The sequence below is a fragment of the Haemaphysalis longicornis genome, unplaced genomic scaffold (genome assembly GCF_048455015.1).
Source record: "Haemaphysalis longicornis isolate Haplotype H1 unplaced genomic scaffold, Haemaphysalis longicornis Haplotype H1 scaffold_1, whole genome shotgun sequence".
Lineage (NCBI taxonomy): Eukaryota > Metazoa > Arthropoda > Arachnida > Ixodida > Ixodidae > Haemaphysalis > Haemaphysalis longicornis.
Window position 1 is genome coordinate 279,638,462 of NW_027526203.1, and position 18,871 is coordinate 279,657,332.

Genomic DNA, 18,871 nt, shown 5'->3' on the forward strand with positions numbered 1-18,871 from the left:
TCAGCAGCTACTTCCTACCATTGTGACAGCTGTGCAAATTTAAAACACAATCCTAATAATTTAAGTGTTTAAAATTGGAACTGATTTTGCAATGTTTCGGCATTTAATCAAACCTAAACCTATACAGTCACATGAAGGTTATGATTGCAGGTATTGTTTTCATTCAAGTGAGAGAGAAAGCACTTTATTTGAGTTTTCGCGGTTAGAAGGCTGTCATGGCTGCCGGTTTATGCCGGGCGGCGACGTCGGCGGCTCTGGTGACCAGGGAGGTTTTGATCTCCTTGTCTGAGCTCACCAGTGCCTCCTCCCACTGCTCATTGGAGGAAATGGGGAGAAAGGAGCCTTGATGCATCCATATATCATGTGGGGAAGAATCGCGAGGGCTCCGCATGCTTTGCAGTTTGGTGAGGGGCAAAGAGAAGGGTGGATGAGGTTGAGTTTGGCTGGGTTCGGAAAGGTGTTGGCTTAGAGCAGTCGCCACGTGTGCTCTTGTGTGGGTGTGAGCAGCACGTTTGCTGAGGGGAGTTTTCGGCGGGAGAGGCGGAAATGCGTTGTTATGTCTTGATAGGAGAACATTCTGTCTCTGACGTATCTGGGGCATGGTAAGGGAACGTGCTTGCCAAGACTAGGATAGTGAGGCCTCGAGCCATACAGTGGGCGGCCTCGTTACCCTCCAGGCCAGCGCGCGCCGGAATCCATACGAGTTCTACGGGGGATCGGGGTGGGTTCTGTTGGATAATTTTGGTTGCCTGCGGCGGCAATAGGCGTGCGGTAAAATTTTGAATGGCCTTCTTATAATCGGGTATTATGGTTGTAGGGGTTGGCCTTTGAACGAGCGCGAGGGCTATAGCCGCCTTGTCCGCAGTTGCCGGGTTGGAGGTGAGAAGAGTTTAAAGGGGGGGAGGGGGGGTTGCTAATTATTGCTATTGCGAATGCAGCACGATGTCTATATTCTGCCGCGTCCACATAGATCGTTTCCATTTTGGTGGAAAATCGTTTTTGTAGTGCCTCCACTCTCTGCTTTCTACGGCTTATGGGGTATACAGGATGCATATTTCTGGGATTAGTGTGACAGTCAACTTTTCGGGAATTTGAGTGGGTAGGGGTCACCTGTCTTCCGCATTACTGGTCTGGTTGGTTTTTAGTTCTTTGAGAATGTGGTTTTCAGTTGGGGTTTTGCATAAACGAGCTATTTGATTAGATATGTGAGCTTCTATAAGCTCTTCGGTCCTGTTGTGTACCCATAGGCTCTCGTATCTGGCAGTCGAAGTGCTTAACGGGAGCTGAAGCACCGATTCGTATGCTTTTCTGATTAGTGTATTTACTTTTTGGATTGCAAGTTTGGTAGGGAGTACGTGATTCTGCTAATTGCAAATAATTGGAGTCGCTGTATTCTTTCACTTTCACGTAGGCCCTTTCGGCGGTTGGAGATTTTACGGATAAGGCCTACCGTTTGAGCGACGTGGCTTTCAAGTTTTTTCCAGATATTGTGCATTTTCTCTGTTGTTTTGGATGAGGATTCCTAGCATTTTGAGCGTGGAGACTTCTGGTGTGGGATGATACCGTATGTGAACTTTGATGTTAGAGTATACTTTGCATCGTATTTTGGGGGTTAGTAGAAGGTATTCGGATTTGCTAGGAGAGCATGCTAGACCTGCCTTCTCGGCTCCCTATACCACCGCTTGTATTTCTTCCTATTTGTGCGTCACTTCCGCCATTGACCCGCAGGGTGAGGTCATCGGTGTACAAACTTTATCTAAGGTTCGGAATTTGGTCAAGTCGGTGGGGGATTTCTGACATGGCCAGATTGAATACAAAGGGCAGCAAAACTGCTCTTTACCCGCCGCGGTGACTCAATGGCTATGGCGTTGTGCTGCTGAGCCCCAAGGACGCGGGTTCGATTTCCGGCCGCGGCGGCCGCTTTTCTGATGGAGGCGAAAAGCGTAAACACCCGTGTATTCGAGATTTCGGCGCACGTTAAGAATACGAGGTGGTCAAAATTAATCCGGAGCCCTCCGCTGTGAAGTGTCCGCGCGCTAAACACCCACAATCAATCAATCAATCAATCAATCAATCAATCAATCAATCAATCAATCAACAAAACGTCCCCATAGCCCGGAGTTCTACTGCGTCCAACCTAACTCCTACAATCTGGAAGACGGCCGTTCTATCGGTTAGGAAGCTTCGTATATAATTGTATGTGCGATGCCCTGGGTTTATTGAACCAAGTCCTCGCATAATGGCTGAGTGGGATACGTTGTCGGATGCTTTTGTCAGATCGAGTGCTAGGATGGCTGCTGTGTCGAGGTTGCTTCTTGGGGTTATGATTTCGTGCGAGATTTGGGCAAGGATGTCCTGCGTGGAAAGCCCCGCATTAAATCCAATCATAGTATCAACTATAGGTCGCAGGTGTTCAAGATAGAGTGGTTTACCGGGTATGGGTATAATTGTTATTGTGGCGCGTCTCCATGAATGTGTTAGTGTGCCTCGTTTCCAGTAGTAGTTGAAGAAGTCGGGGATCTAGTCTACCGAGTTGTCGTCTAAATTTCTTAGCATCTTTTTGGTGATTTGATCAGGCCCTGGGGCTGAGCCTAGTCGTAGTTTGAGTAGGGCTTCCTTAACCTCTGCTTGGGTGGTGTCCCTGTCCATACTTGGGTTATCCGTGCCTGTGCATGGGAGGAGGGGGTCATGGCGGTTTCTGGAAGGTACGTACCTTTGACGCGATTAATAAGGTCTTTGTCCGAGCCAGTGAAGTTTTGTGTGATGTGTGTGAGTCGGTGGGCCTGCTCTGTTTTCGATTACCTGGGGCCCAACAAGTGTTTGAATAGTTGTCTCGTACGTTTCATACCCAGGTTCCCTTGCATTCCATATCAAATTTCGTCCCATTGGTTCTGCGAGAGTTGAAGAGTATGTTTTTGGATAACGGATTCTAAATCATTGAGTTTGCGGAGTAGTTTTTGACTCCGTTAATTCTTCCTCCACTTTTATTGAACGCTTCTGAATGCTTCCCATAGGTGTGGCAGGTGTTTGTCTACTTGTTCCGCGGGAATTTATCGGTCTGCCGTTTGAGTGACTGATTTCATATCGTGAACGAGTTTGACCCAGTTGTGGAGGTCTGGGTTTATGTGCGTTTTGTTCTTCTCGTTGTGATTCCCTGATGTTTCTGAATTCGTGCCAGTCGGTGAGGTGTTGTTATTGAGGGGTTCTCTTGATGGCGTGAGCGCGCTCAAGCTTTGTTCGTATAATGAAATGATCACTGCCAAGTGATTCATCCGTGGTTTTCCACCTGACCTGTTTGGCGTGTATAGTGAAAGTGAGGTCTGGGGTGAAGTCTTTCTGTACGCTGTTGCCTGTCCTAGTTGGGGTATTTGTTTCTGTTTCTATTGTAAGATGGTGAATTTGTGCCGGATCCCAGAGAGAGAGAGAGAGAAATGACCTTTATTGCGTTGTCCGGCGGGGGGTGCGGGTCAGGCCACGCAGGGCTTCGCCGTCACCCCTGTCTATCTACCTATTCTAGGTATCGGGCTGACCTCGAAGCAATGGGCCTGGCCTGCGGCTCGGGCTACTAGGGGTGTCCCCGCCCCGCCTCCTGTCACCGTTCCCGAGGGAAGCAACCGGGGGGGAGCGCGGGTCCTCCTTTCGCCGTTGCCGCGCCAGAGCAGCCTCGAGCCGCTGGACGGCCCTGAGCTGGAGTCCGTGCTCCGTAGAGCCGATCATGTCGCGAACGTCCGGTGGGAGGCCGCGGCCTCCGTCACGCGCACAGTGTTCTTCGCAGCCCCACATGAGATGGGCAAGGGGTTGTTCCCTTTTTTCGTTCATTTGGAGTATCCCCACGCTGTGTGTGGCGCTTTGAAGTCTCCTAGCAAGATCAATGTGTGGGAACCCGCCTCTCCTCTGGCTAGCAAGAAAAGAGGGTAAATCGATGGTGGCGCGCTTTGGGATTACTGTATACGTTTAGGATGAAGAGCTTTGTGGCTGCTATTTCAGCGCTGGGGATTGTCATGAAATCGTGAGATATTTCTACGGTGTCGAATTTAGTCCTGCTGGCGGGGACGTTGCGTTGAATCAGTACTGCTGTTCTGTGATCGCTATCGCTTTCGAAGGCTTTGTAGCCTGAAAGATTGACTGATTTGCCCGTCTCTTCTAGGGCTATGACGTCTGGGGGAATTTCGACTGATTAAACGAGTAACTGGAGATTCCACCTTTTCTTGGCGAAACCTCTAAAGTTCTATTGTCAGATTTTAACTGCGATGGTTTTATTATTGGGTTGCGGATCCATGTTGAAGTCTTGCTTCAAGTCCTGTGAGGGCGATCCCTGTGGGAGTGCCTATGTTTTGCATGACGTCTCTTATCAACGTGTGCAACTCATTTCGGAGATTATCATTCGCCTAATATCGTGGCAAACTCCACGATTCATAAGCGCACTTAGCTTCTTTAATGTCAATAATTGCCAAACATTGACTTGTTACTCATTACTTTTGTGTCCCTGTAGAATTCCACTAAACCATAATGCATGGCAGTGGCTTACCTTTCCAACGGCCAGACGTCAGTGAGTTTCATCAGTAAGCCAGAGTGTTAGCTTATTCCTTCAGAACTGCGCGTATAAAAAGCAAAACCGACAAACGCTGGCTTAATGGCGTGCGCGGCAACGTCCTCCACGGAAAAATTCTCTCGCTCTCTTTCGCTCATTTTTGTCCGGCAATCTATGTCCATCTCATGCAGGTAGGGAGTGCTGCCTGCTCCGGAAGCAACCATCATACCGGATACCTCAGGTGCTACACTAGAAAGGTTCAACCATGCTAGGAAGGCTCTTAGGGATATCAACAAAACTCCCTCACGAGAGAAGGATCTGGCCACCCTTGTGCAGTAGTTGGCCGCCACCTCCCATGACTAAACAACTCAACTATCGGCCCTCAGGCCCCAGCAGCTGGAGAGCACCTGTCCACAGCGGCGGTCAGAACAGCGATACAGCAGAGGCTGCTAAGAATCTCTGGGTCCGGACAGGCCGCCTTCGGAAATTGACCCTCGCAACCTTCAACGCAACGCACCTTGACTAGCGAGGGAAGCTTAGCTGTGTTACTAGAGGAGCTCGGGCATTAATGGGAATATTATAAGGTTAAGCGAAGTTTTAAGGCTTGAAGAAGTTAGAGGGGCAGGAGAAGGCAGTCATGGAGCTCACTATCGGGCATATTCTAGGCTACAGTGGACCCCAAGAGGAGAAAAAACACGGGGTGGGATTTTTCATCCACAGAGAAATAGCAGAAAACGTGGAGGAGTTTTTCAGCATTAGCGAGAGAGTCGCGGCTGTTGTGATCAAGTTAAACAAGCGATGCACGTTAAAGATAGTGCAGGCCTATGCGCCGACAACCAGGTATGATGACGAAGCCGTAGACATCTTCTACGAGGACGTCTGATCAACAATGAAGAAGGCCACAACGCATTTCACGATTGTGATGGGAGACTTTAACGAAAAGGTCAGTAAGAAGAAATAGGGAGAAAGGTCAGTGGGATATTCGGAAAAGAGAATCGCAACGGTCGAGGAGATTACGCTGGTGGGATATGCCGAGAGAAATAACCTGAGGTTGATGAACACACTCTTCTGCAAACAAGAGGACAGGAAATGGACATGGAAAAGTCCCGATGGTACAACCAAAAACGAAATTGACTTCATTTTAAGTGACAACCCAGGTACAGAGCAAGGCGTAGAGGCGCTAAGTAAGATTCAGAGCAGCGATCATAGCATGGTTAGATGCAAGCTAAGGCTAAATCTCAGAAGAGAAAGAAGGAAACTCGTGAAAACTAAGAAACCCCGCATACAGTCAGTCAGAGCCAGATCGCAAGAGTTTACAATAACTCTTCAAAACAAATTCTCGCTTCTAGACGAGCAGAACGAGGTCAGTGTAGACAGGCTAAATGACAACCTAACATCGGCACTCAGTGAATAAGCTGCAGCTCCGGAAGAAGCGACATGTAGGGAACAAACTGAAAAGCTAACTAAGAAAACGAAGGAACTAATTGCCAAACGTAAGAACATGAACGTGTCAAGTGCAGCGGATCGGATTGAATTAGCCGAGCTCTCGAAACTTATTAACAGAAGTAAGCAAACGACATTTGTGCATATAACATAACAGAGATCGAGGAAATCCTGCAAATAGGAAGAAGCTTGAGAGCAACTAAGAGAAAGCTAGCCATCGGCAAAGAGACGAGCAGGGTAACATTACGCACAACTTGGACGAGATAATAAAGATAGCACAACGATCCTGTACCAGGCTTTATGCCAGCGACGTTAGACCAGGGGCCAACTACGGAGAGTACAAACTCCAATTGCGATGTCCCACTAGTAACTAAAGAGGAAGTTAAAAAGGCTCTCAAATGCATGAAAATAGGAAAAGCTGCAGGTGACGACGGCATAACCGTAGATCTTTTGAATAAGGGAGGAGATATTGTACCGCATCAGCTTGCTGTACTATTTTCGGAATGTTTGAAGACTCAAAAAGTGCCCCTAGCCTGGAAAAACGCCGACATTATTCTGATTAATAAGATGGGAGATCCCAAGGACGTCAGGTATTACAGACACATCAGTCTACTCTCAGTTGTCTACAAGCTGTTCACCAAAGTTATAGTTTGACAGCCTGGATTCACAACAACCCAGAAAGCAGTCTGGGTTTAGCAAAGGGTACACTACCATGAATCACATCCATGTCGTCAATCGAGTGATAGACAAATCCGCAGAGTGCACTAAACCCCTTTACATGGCATTTATAGATTACCAGAAAGCGATTGATTCCGTACTCACTGCAGCCGCTTTAGAAGCACTAATAAACCAGGGGAATTGAGAAAACCTACATATGACTTCTAGAAGACATATACAGCGAATGCACGGGCAGGATAATCCTCCACAAGCAAAGCGATAAATTTCTGATCTGAAAGGGAGCAAGACAGGGAGATACCCTCTCGCCAAAACTATTCAGAGCATGTCTGGAGGGGGTGTTTGGAAAGCTTGACTGGGAAATCATAGGATTAGGGATAAACGGGGAATACTCGCGCCATTTGAGGTTTGCGAACGACATACTTCCTGAGTCAGATTGCAGAACACACGCAAACGTTGCTTGAGGAACTACAGTCGGGAAGCGCGGCCGTGAAGCTAAACATAAATATGAATAAATCTAAAGTAATAAAGATGTCAAAAACGTCCCCTTGTGCTTTGGAAACCAAACGTTAGAAGAGAATATAATTACCTCGGACAGATGATTAGTGCTGACCCCAACCATGACAGAAATCCGGCGCAGAATGGGTTGTGGAGCACTCGCAAGCCCTCCCAAACAACGAAAAAATAAGCTACGTCTATCCCTAAAAGGAAAATCTGCAACCAGTGCAAACTGGCGGTGATGACACATACGGAGCTGAAACTTGGCGCCTTACTAAACAAATAGAAAGCAAAGTTAGGCCGGCTGAACGGGCCATGGAACGAATAATGTTATAGGAATAACACTCAGGGACTGGAAACGAGCTACCTGGATCAAATTCCAAACTAGAGTAGAAGACATCGTAATTTAAATAAATAAAAATAAATGGACTTGGGCTGGCCATTTGGTGAGACGAACCGACAAGCAGTGGAAAATTAGGGTAACAGAGTGTATACGAATAGATGGGTATAGAAGAAGGGCAAGGCCAATAACACGATCGAGGGAAGAAATAAAGAAGTTCGAGGGTGGACTCCAGCAGCGCAGGACAGGAGCGGTTAAGGACAATGGGAGGGGCCTTCGTTCTGCATGGGACCTGAGTATGACGACCACGACGACGACAACGACGACGACGATGATGATGATGGCGAAAACATGAGATATTTGGTGTGGTTAATCTCTTCGAAGAAAACACCATTCCATTCTTTAGCGAAATTTCAAAATTTATAATTTACTATACTTATTACGTATCACCACTCTGTTCTAGACACCTGCTTTGTAAGGCTAAACCGAATTCCGCCAGGAGGGCGAGATGGATTTGCCGTTTTATCTCTAAATTAAATTTCCAGCCTGATGTATGGTCTGTTACAGTTTGCGCAACTCTGCGGAAACTATGTAAAAAGGCGGTCTCGTGGGAAAGGAAGCGAAAATTGTATGCGCGCCTAGAGTGCGGAAAGCCCTTTGCAAATGCTGAAGAAATCTTGTTTTTCTTCACTTCTTTTCTCCTTGGAGCTGTTATAACTACGTCGTGAAGCCCCCGACAAGGCGTTTTTTTCCCCCGCTATTGTAACTGGGGGCAGGAGAAGAAATATGGGGGAACTGTAGGATTTAAAGGCTTATATAATAACGGCAAAGTAATTGCAGTCCAGACTCGAGATTTTCGCGTGGAAGAAACTCAAACGGGAACGAAAAAAGAAAACGAAGGAAAAAAAAGCATAAATAAACGAAGGCAAGGTTGAAACAAAGGCTAGAACTACGACGAAAAACAAGAAACGCGAGCACATGTAGAAGGCCGTCTCAGGGCGGATTTTAAGAACGAAGCCGGATACCAAATCTTTCGTTTGAATGCGTCCGCTATTTCTTTTTTAATATTTTCTCCTTTCCTCCGCTTAGTTTAGGGGCGCCTTTGCGCTTGTATGTGTCCCTGCTCCTATATATCCGCACTTACAGTGGCTTCCGTCAAAGGACACCATTTTACCGACATACCAAGAGGAGGCGGGGATTCGGAAAAAAAAGAAGAAAACGACATAAAAGGCGGAGACGGCTGACGCAAAGAAAAAAGTATGAGACTGCGCGGAAGAAGTAGCAGCAGAAGGAAATGGCCGCCGCAGCAGCGCTGAATTGAGAGGAGGTAATTACATGAAACGGCATCGCATGTTTTCTATGTGTGCGTTTTGGGTCACCTGCTCGGCCTTAAGCCACGAGAGCGTACACAGGGGAAGAATGATCATAATTAAACTCCATTCTCCGCCTAACGAGAAATAAATTGGGACGAAGGTAAACGGCGTAGAAGCATGACGGAGGAAAATAATACTAGAAAGCCAGCGGACAGCGTAAAGTGAGGGGCCAGGCTGACGACGGTGTGATGTTAACGAAGCGCGAAATCTGCTGGATTTGGGCAAACAGGTTGTTGCCTCCCCCTAGTCGCTGAGTGCACCGCCCAAGAGCGAAACGAGAAGGGGAAAAAATGCGAAGAGGTATCGAATGAGGCAATGATCAGCCGAGTGAGGGTGTAAAGAAACAAAGAAAGAAATAGTAGCGTATATTAAATGTGGTGTGTCAGCTGAATAGAGACTGTTAAACAATGAGTCGACAATGGCCCTTTCTGCGCGCTATCTGCTCAACCGTACACAAAATGTAAAACGACAAAAAAAAAAAAAACAAGAACGTTGATGGGAACGGCGCTGAGCGGAGATGGTGTTTCGCGATCTTTGCGTTTCTTGAACCCACTGTACAGGCGCGAGCACGGGGCGCAGATTATCTGGGAGCATAAATTAAAACCTGATCCTAACAATGACGGGCGTCACCTTTTAACCTTTTATTCGCCCCCGCTCCCTCCAATCATTCTCGGCAAATGGTTCGCTTTTCTTCCCGTTGTGCGAAGGTAATTTAAACGCTCGTTTTGGCGCGGTAAGCGCAGCTTTAGGTTTGTTTTATATGCACATCGCTCATCGTATACTTTAATTTGTAATTGGCGCCTTTTCGCTTGATTGAACAAGACATCCAACAGAATATATTTATTCTGCGCCTTTAACGATTAAGAGGCTACAAAACTTGCCCTCTGATGGCGCTATCCCCGATTGCGCAGCTTTCCTGAAATAGGAAAATGACACCGGCGAGACTGTGTTCGTTTGTTTTACGGAAATCGAATATTTAAAAATGTCGTGTTTGTGACTCAAAGACGAAAGCTAAATGGCACTCACAGTCGAGAGCCATTCTCGGATTTAAAACAAAAGAACACCGGCACGAAACATTTGTGATGCACGAGACGGTCACATGACATCTCACCTCTTATGCTTTTTCTTCACCCATTTACAGTTCGTTTAGAGACCTCTCAAGATGAATTTTAGAGTTATATATATATATATATATATATATATATATATATATATATATATATATATATATATATATATATATCATCAGCCTATCTACGCCCAATGCAGGGCAAAGGCCTCTCCCATTATTCTCCAATTACCTCGGTCCTGTGCCAACTGTGACCAATTTATCCCCGCAAACTTCTTAATCTCATCTGCCCATCTAACTTTCTGCCGCCCCCTGGAACGCTTGCCTTCTCTAGGGATCCACTCTGTTACCCTTAATGACCAACGGTTATCTTGCCTTCGCATTACATGCCCTGTCCACGTCCATTTCTTCTTCTTAATCTCTACTAATATGTCCTTAACACGTGTTTGTTCCCTGACCCACTCCGCTCTCTTCTTGTCCCTTAATGTTACACCTATCATTTTGCGCTCCATTGCCCGCTGAGTCGTTCTCAATTTAAGTTGAACCCTCTTAGTGAGCCTCCAAGTTTCTGCCCCGTATATATATATATATATATATATATATATATATATATATATATATATATATATATATTTCAAACTTTAGGCGAGCAGCCCTCACCCTGTGCGGCGTAGTTGTCATAATGGAAGGCCGCAGAAGAAGCTACCCAGCTCATTCTGAAACCTTGGCGCCGCTTGCCTCGCAAGAACTGTTTGAGTGTACTGGACCGAATGCGTCAATGGGAAAATGAGCTAAGAAGCTTGTTTTTCCAACTAGATGTCTATCTGCACTGTACAAGGGATTATTCCAAGAGATTATTTTGATGAGGATGGCATACTACAGGAAGTAAAGTTGAATCAGAATACTCCTGAATCAGCGATTCTCGATCCAGAGTAAAAGTGTATGGTGCAGAGTAGACGAAGAGAAGTGATTACGATGATCGAGTGACGGTAAACGCGCACACCTGACGACCAGAAAACATTCCTTTTAAAGAAGCGACGACGACGATAACGACGACGACATTTGTAAATCTTCCAGCCACACGTATTATTTAAGCGAACATTTAGTTTCTCATTGATGGCGTCTGTAACACAAAAACACCTTGCAGGAAAGCCAACTTTCTCTGACGATGATTATGAACGCTAGGGATGAAGGGAAAAAAAAATTGTGCCCTTCCGCTCTGTGAAAACGGATGACCTGCGAAGCTGCACGCCCTCCACGGAGTACACGAAACAAAGCCCGTTTGTTCACAGTTTATGACTGAGCATACTTCCTAGCCAATTACCCAAATGAAATTTGGAAAGACCCGAGATTCATTCTAGCGGGCAAACGTAGAGCTGTCGCTCTCCCTTCCACGTCGCAGACATCTTACTGTTTGTGTAACGCGCCAGCCCAATCTACTGTACCGCTGAGGAGACCGGGCCGGTCGCATTGGGCTGTTTGGCAGTCACGTTTAAACCTCATGCCAAGAAAACGAATATGTCACCAGTAAGGGCATGAAACCTTCAGCTGCGCGTGCCCGCTCCCCGCCCCCTCCCTCCGCTCCCAACCCGTGCACGCATAAACATTAGCGGGTGCTTATAAAGCGAAAGACACCATCGAACATGACGCTATGAAAGCCCTTTAAGCTGAACAAGTGATATTGGTCCCCGTCCGCGTTCTGAGAGGACCAGTTGCTGCTCATCCGAGAGGGATTCGCAGCTACTCGATCAGCTAGAACTTGAGGCGGCAACGGCGACGGCAGCGACTTTCTGTTTTTTTCGCGCCCATTCGCGCTCCTATTCGGGCTGCTGCTTCTTCAATTTCCGCTCATCTTCATCCAAGCCAACAGCATGCGTCCGTCTCATAGCGAGTTAACACCTCGAAGGCCTCGACATTCATTCTGGCGGACACACACGTGGGTGTGTGTCCGCCAGAATGATCCAGAACACTTTGATCCAGAACACTGTAGATCAAAGGAGATGATTCTAGACTGTTGACCTTAGTTCGAAACGCTCTCCCTATCAAAAGAGATAACACGTGCGGCATAAAAATGAAGAATGGAACACGGGCTTCACTTGGGTCGCGGATAACACAGATAACACAGCCCGGCACAGGTGGTCGGCAACAACAAAACATAAACAAACCCAATGCATGGTTCGCGGCAATATTTAGGCGCGAAATACACCGATTGAGAGAGAGAGAAATACTTTATATGCGGCCAGACTAAGATCCAGTGTTATTTTTCCGGCAGAAGAACTATGACCAGCTGGTCAACGAGGGCCTCCGACGCGACAATGTAGCTCGGAATGGCTTTCAAGCTAGAGAAGAATTATGTGCTCACGCCGGCGTTACAACGGGGTGAGTTGCTTTCAACCGGGAGGTACCCGCAGCTAGTGGGCGAGGTGGAATTTGAGGCGGCAACCGTCGCTGGTACATTCTCGGTGGTGGCGGTGACGGCGATTTTCGGGCGTTTTTACACCCATTCGTGCTGCTGTTGATTCTCCGAAACCACCTGACAACGGCGCTACGGACGCTGACTGCGCAACTTGTGAAAGAAGCATCGGTGGTGGCGAGAGGAATAACCGTTGTTATAACCGTTGTGAAAGAGGGGTCGGTGGTCGCGAGGAGGAGCCCCGGAACGGCGCCGAGTAAATCGGTTTCTCCGGAATGAAAACGGGGGGAGGGGGTAGGGGGGGGGATATACTGCTCAGCAGTAAAAACTCTTCAGTGGCCGGACTGGAACCTGGGTATCTCGCGTTATGATGCCTGCGTCTATCCGATTGTTCCATTTCGACGTGGTCGAAACTCTGGGCAAACTCAGACGACAACCAAAGAATCCGTCATGAGAAAGCTTCGCGTTTAACCATCGTCGTCGTTAAACGGAGGGGTGCGTTATTTTTGTTGATTGCTGTATGGGTGCACTGCCACTACGGCGGTGAGTCGCATCGAAGCTAAGCGCATGACACGTCAGTCAAAGGTTGGGGTTAAGGCTTGAAGTTCCGGCACTGCTACATGTGCAACCCTATGAAGAGTTGCATCACGACTAAATGTGTGGTTAGGCGGAGCATTACGTCTGGAGGTAGTGCTACGGCTAAGCGTGCACAGCGGCGGGAAGTCGCACCGCGACTGAATAGTGTGACACGGAGGAGAGTGATTAAAGAGGCCCTGCAACACTTCTTTAAACGTTTTCACTCTTTCCTTCACGTCTGCAAGCACTGCGAAAGCTATAGTTATCACCAGCATGGAGCGGCACTGCGGGATTTGCTCATCCCCGCAGATCCGCCTTCCGTTTCTGCTTTGCTTCTGTGGCTTTTTTTTATAGGGGCTAGCGAATGCGTTCATTGCTGCAACTGAACGAAAACCGGCGTAATGATCGAAGAACGCCAAGACCGGAAAAAAGAAAGAAAAATCTTTTGAGGAAGTTTCTGAGTTATCTGATGGGCATAGAACAGTAAGTTTTGGCTGAGGTGCTTTGCTACCCCCTAATCTAAGCACAGTAGCCGACCGATTTTTCTGACCTGGAGGGGAATTAAAAATGGTCCGAATAAAGTAGCAGTCCGAAAAATTCGCGAGTCGCAAAAACGAACTATATTTCATTTAAATAGGACTGCATAAGTCGCGAATGGTTCAGGACAAACCTGATGATGATGTTGCTCATAAGGAAGCGTCACCTGGTGCAAAAAAAAAAGTGGTGTCTAAAAAAAAAACGGTCCCCGATGACCCGTTTCCGGCTTTCGAGATTGCTTCCGCCGAAAACTACATCCAAAATTATGGCCTCCAAGATCAAAGTTTGTTGTCCTGGCAGGAGCCAAGACACTCCCCATCCAATCGAAAGCTATCCACGTGGCTTAGGATTCGAAATGGCGCCGTCCTGTATCGCACCATGGCTCTGCCGCGGAAAATTTTGTCCGGAAAATCGAACATTTGGCTGTATTATGTCCTAAATGCCTGTTGTTCATATATGTTACTCCTATGGGGCAACTGGTGGTCCCTCGGAAAGTCCGGAATATCCAGCAAGTCTGAATTTTCCGAGTCCGAAAAAACGGTCGGCTAGGGTACTCAGTGTGTTGGTTGACTACGTTCTGCAAGCATTTAAGATTTCGAAAAAAAAAGTTGAAAAAACTGTTGCAGGGTTCCTTTAAGACCCGGAATCACTAACACAGAGGGCCCCAGGGGCCTAAATAAATCTTTATACTCGCTATTACCGCGCGATTCATAGCCCAGATGTAGCTATGCCGCGTAATCAACATTTGTTCCAAATTTGAAGCTTGAGCTTTCATTATTGTAGAGACTTCTCTGCAAGCAGCCCGAAAAGTATCTGAATACAGCGGTGTTTGTCCCGAGTCAAATTTTGCCGGAGTTAGTGTGGCAGTAACGGAACCAAGAAAACTAGTTTGGATTAAAAGTGAAATTTGCACCTCATTTCAAACCACTACGCAGTGTCCTGCTTCTTTTTTTCCTTGTTTTCGTTTTTATTCTGTGCAGTTTTTTTTTTTAATTTTCCCAGCCCTCGCGTAATCTATAACCGACCGCCATGGCTAAATGAATTGCCCGGTAAAAGAGGATGACAAGAGGGCCTGACGACAATCAACGGTATAAAAGTGCGGGAAATGGTGGAACCTGGTTGCTTTACCGAGTCCCTTATGGCCTGTTTGATTTCTGCCTTTTGCTTTTAAAGCGAACCTTTCTATGCTTCACAGATGGCGTCCGTGCGCACCATGAAAGCGCACTACAGGAAAGCCAACTTTACACAATCGGAGGGCACAAGGCGACGACGAGGACGATGATGATGATGACGACGACGATGATGATCGAAGTGCCCCAAGAAAAAACAATGCGTGCCAATCCACCCTGTGAAGGTGGTTGGAAAATTAAGCTATAAACGACACCCATAGTGATTACCCGTGCGACGTCACTTGAATTTACACACGTGGCTCCACAAAGAGTGAAACCAGAGACAAGTGAAGTTCACTAAACCAGAATAGCGCCCCCTTCCCGTGAGCAGTGATGATGATGATGATAACTTTATTTTGTCCAAAACTAGGTGGAAGGAGGGAGGGGAAGTGGGAGCCTTGCCGAATTCCTCCTCCTCAGATGGCGGCCTGCAGCCCTTGGGCGCGAGCGGCATCTTCGGCCAGTTGGACGACCTTGACCTGTATTTCGGGGTCGGAGCTAAGCAAACAGGTCTCCCACTGCTCTGCGCTGGTAATTCGTAAGCATGCTCGTATAGTTCGTGGCTGAGCATCAGAAGCCCAAATCATGTGAGCGAGTGTGGCTCGCTGGGTGCAGCCTTGCATTGATATTTATAAAGGTCGGGATAAATGTGGCCCAATACTGCAGGATTGGGGAATGCATTAGCCTGCAGCTGACGCCAGGCTCAGATTGACGTCTGTTGAGCGTGGGATGCGCTGCGGGATATTTCTGGCTCTCCATGCGATAGTGCTGAGTGATGTCCCGGTAGGTCACCAGCCTGTCCCTAGCCCCCTGGTCCGAGCCGGCAGCATCGTCAAGGCGATCCCAGGAGCGGAAACCTCGGGCCGCCTCGTGTGCTAACACGTTGCCTGGCAGAGAGGCATGGGCCGATGTCCAGATTATTTGTACGTTGCGCATACGAGCGGCTTGGACGGAGTGTAAGATGCGTAGGGCGGTATTAGAGATCCTGCCAATTTCGTAATTCGTAATATAAACCATAATGGGCGACTATAGTCGCCCATTATGGTTTCAGCCGTTGTGGAGGCGACGGCAAGCGCAATAGCGGCCTCTTCTCCTTTTTCACCGTAACTAGTGTAAATAGAGTCGGATGCCATAGAGTTGCCTTTAGCATCTATTGCCACGATGGCCATGGCGCGTGTAGGGTGGTAATCAGCGGCGTCAACATAGCATACATCTGGGTCATCTCTGAAACGCTGGTGCAGGGCAGACGCTCGGGCATGACGGCGATCTTGGTGGAGTTCCGGGTGCATGGTTCTACGTCTCCCGTGAGCAGTGGGAGAAGGAGCTGTCCAGCTCCGGTCTCGATTCCCAGCTTAGGCTGGTGGAAAGGGCCGTGGCGGCAGGGGTCTCCAATGAAGCCCTGGACTGAGGACCCCACACCACATTACGATGCTCTAAATAAAGTTTACTCTCTCTCTCTCTCTTTATTACTTGAAAGAAATATTATTTGTTAAGGTCAAATCAATGCATGATCCATGAATTGTGGTTGGTTGAGTTGTATTGGTAAAGCACACGAGTGGAAACTTTTTTATATAACGAAAGGAAGCTCAAACTCGGTGTTAGACGATCTCACTTCTCCTCCGTCTATGCCGCCGCCGACAAAGGCGACGAGATCGGCGGCAGAGGCGAAGGAGACGTGAGCTGCCATGCGTTGGTAGGAGCTTCCTTTAATTTTTACGAACTCCTAGTGCGTGCGCAAGGCGCGCATGCGGCCGCTACACGCGCCGTGGGCGGTGCGCACAGCGGCGCGAGAGGTCACGTGACGCTATCACGTGTCATTCAGTGAGAACGGAGGGAGTAAACCCGCAGATGTCCTCGGTGAGTGTACCGTTTGTCTCCCCCGCCTCCGCGTGGGGTCTTAGGTCAATCGGTAAGACAACAGGCTCTCGCTCCGTTTCTCTATTCGTTCGAGGTTCGATTTCTGGCAGTGCCAGTAACTTCTTTTATTTGTTCTCGGGAATTTTCTGTTGACACCAACGGTCACGAAAGAACCCTTGGGGGGTAGAGGGAAAAAGCTTCGCTTTAAAAAACGATTCCCGTGGTCGGAATCAAATTTGGGTCCCTCACGTTATCAAGCTGACGTATATCCAATTGCGCCGTACCGACAACGTCGGGGCAGTTTGGATTTTGGATTTTGGCTTTCCTCTGCTACTCGCACTTCTAAATAAATCAAATTCAAAAAAAAATAAATCGGAAACTCCCACTTACTTAAAGGAGTACTGATACGAAATTTCAAAGCTGAAATAACTATGAAGACAACCATAGCTTTTTTTTTCTCTGAAGATCTAAAGGATGCAGTATAGATCATTAGGACGAGTCGCTAGGGCAGGGGGGCCTACTCAGCTGACAAAGCGGAAGCTCAAAGTATGCAATCCCAAATAAACGCAGCTTGCATGGATTGTTTTCTTGTCAATAGGGTTGACTTTTGTGTCATTGATGGTATCGCACTGCAGGGTACGGTTAAGAGGATGGCGCACTTTTCAAGGCACGAGCTCGAAAGAACGGTGCAGCGGACTGAGCGCGTGAGGTGAGTGCTGACCGCGTGACCGTCAATTGGCTTATTAACCCCGTAGAGAACGAAATTCTGCTTGCGTCAGCGAGCCTGTCTTTCTACCTTCCAATTTTTAGGTTCCGACGGATGGGAGACGTGCAGGGAGACGTGCATACTGACCGACGCAATGCGTGGGAGCGCCTTCCCACCGGCGCTGCGAGTTGCAGCGTGCGGTGGAAGGCCCCTTCAGGCGGAAGCCGTGATGGCACTCGTAGCGAACCACCGAGTTGAACAGCAGCTGGTCGAAGATGGCGCGGCCGTTCAGCGGATCCTCGGGCTTGTCGCACTGCACCGCTGTCAACGACAAAATCGCAGACGACGAGCGCAAAGATCAGAAGAGGGGAAGACTGCAAGTGGTGGTTAAATTGCTTTCCGTGATTTTATCCTCACAAAGTCTCTCAGTTTGAAAAGCAACTATTCAGACTTGAATTTGCGCGTTCGTTAAATGTTGGACAAAAGAGGACACTTTTGGCTTAGTTTTAGCACTTCCAGTAACCACGTAAGTTCACACTGAAGCGACTGCTTTGAGGATGGCTAAATTGACGAAAAGAAAACAAAACAGTAATTGAAGCACCCAGCTACAGCTGTTGTTATACCATATCTAAACACATATTTGTTTAAGCGATTCAACTGTTTTTTTGCGTTACACTCTAAGGTAATCCCGTGGTTCAGCTTCACCGCAATGCACTCCATTGACCAATCAATGTCGTGATCAAAGCAAGTTCGGCGAATGACATCTATTTGCTTACCATTTGATTTTAAAGAAATGTCATCTGTTCTGTGAACACCATGCTTGCATTACGTGATGCTACTGCGTAGACCAAACTTTTCAGTCATATCGTAAGTTGGATAGTGTCATACGCCGAAATTTTATTTTTTGCTGCATGAATTGGCCAGTTGAGAGCCTTGAGGTGAATCTAAACCACGGGACTGCCTTAGAGTAAATACGGTATGGTAAGTGCTGCATGCGCGCATGGTACAAAAATGAATAATTTCCTCGCACACACGTACGCATCCCCAGGCATGCGGACGCACAGACGCGCACAGCGAGCGGGGCCCTGCGGTGCATACGTACGCCTGCACTCAGGCAGCGCGCCGCTCCACTGGCCGGAGGACTGGCAGTAGCGGTGCGCCCGGCCGAACAGCTCGTATCCCTCGTGGCACTCGTACTTGACCGAACTGGTGAAGCGCGTCATGGCGCCCATGCGGCGCCCGTGCTCCACCTCTCCCGGCGGACCGCAGCTCTTGGCTGCAGCAAACAGTCAGACGCCCACGCTGTGAACACCGAATTCACACACGGAGATGCCCTTAAAGGGCACTGGATACTGGGTATCCCCGCTGGCGACGCACATGGAAGTGATTTTCTCACGAACAGAATCCCAAAGCTTGGTGCTGCTTCATTGCGTTGTGAAGTGAGACGATTAGAACGCTGACATGGCAACTAATTAAAATTAAGTTTCTTTTTCGGAAGGAATAATACGTAGGAGATTTGAAACTCCTAGCAGCCTAACTCTTTAGCGCGATTAGCTCACATCACCCCTTCTTCTGCAGTTGGCATACAAAGCCCTCCACAACGACGCGGTGCGCAAGACGTTCTGCTGCTATGTACACAGTGGCTGCTTCGATTACCAGCGGCTGTGCTTTAATGTATTTAATT

General features: G+C 47.9%; 1 protein-coding gene across 3 annotated transcripts in view; it reads right to left on the reverse strand.

Annotated features, from left to right (window-relative positions):
- Positions 1-18,871, reverse strand: part of LOC144146717 (sushi, von Willebrand factor type A, EGF and pentraxin domain-containing protein 1-like) — a 759,548-nt gene that overhangs the window by 203,325 nt on the left and 537,352 nt on the right. For all 3 annotated transcript variants that reach the window (XM_077678646.1, XM_077678652.1, XM_077678657.1), the window contains exons 7-8: positions 18,290-18,463; positions 17,335-17,508 (exon numbers count right to left, since the gene is read on the reverse strand). In XM_077678646.1, coding sequence (XP_077534772.1) covers positions 17,335-17,508; positions 18,290-18,463 — 348 coding nt within the window. The remainder of the gene's footprint in view (positions 1-17,334; positions 17,509-18,289; positions 18,464-18,871) is intronic.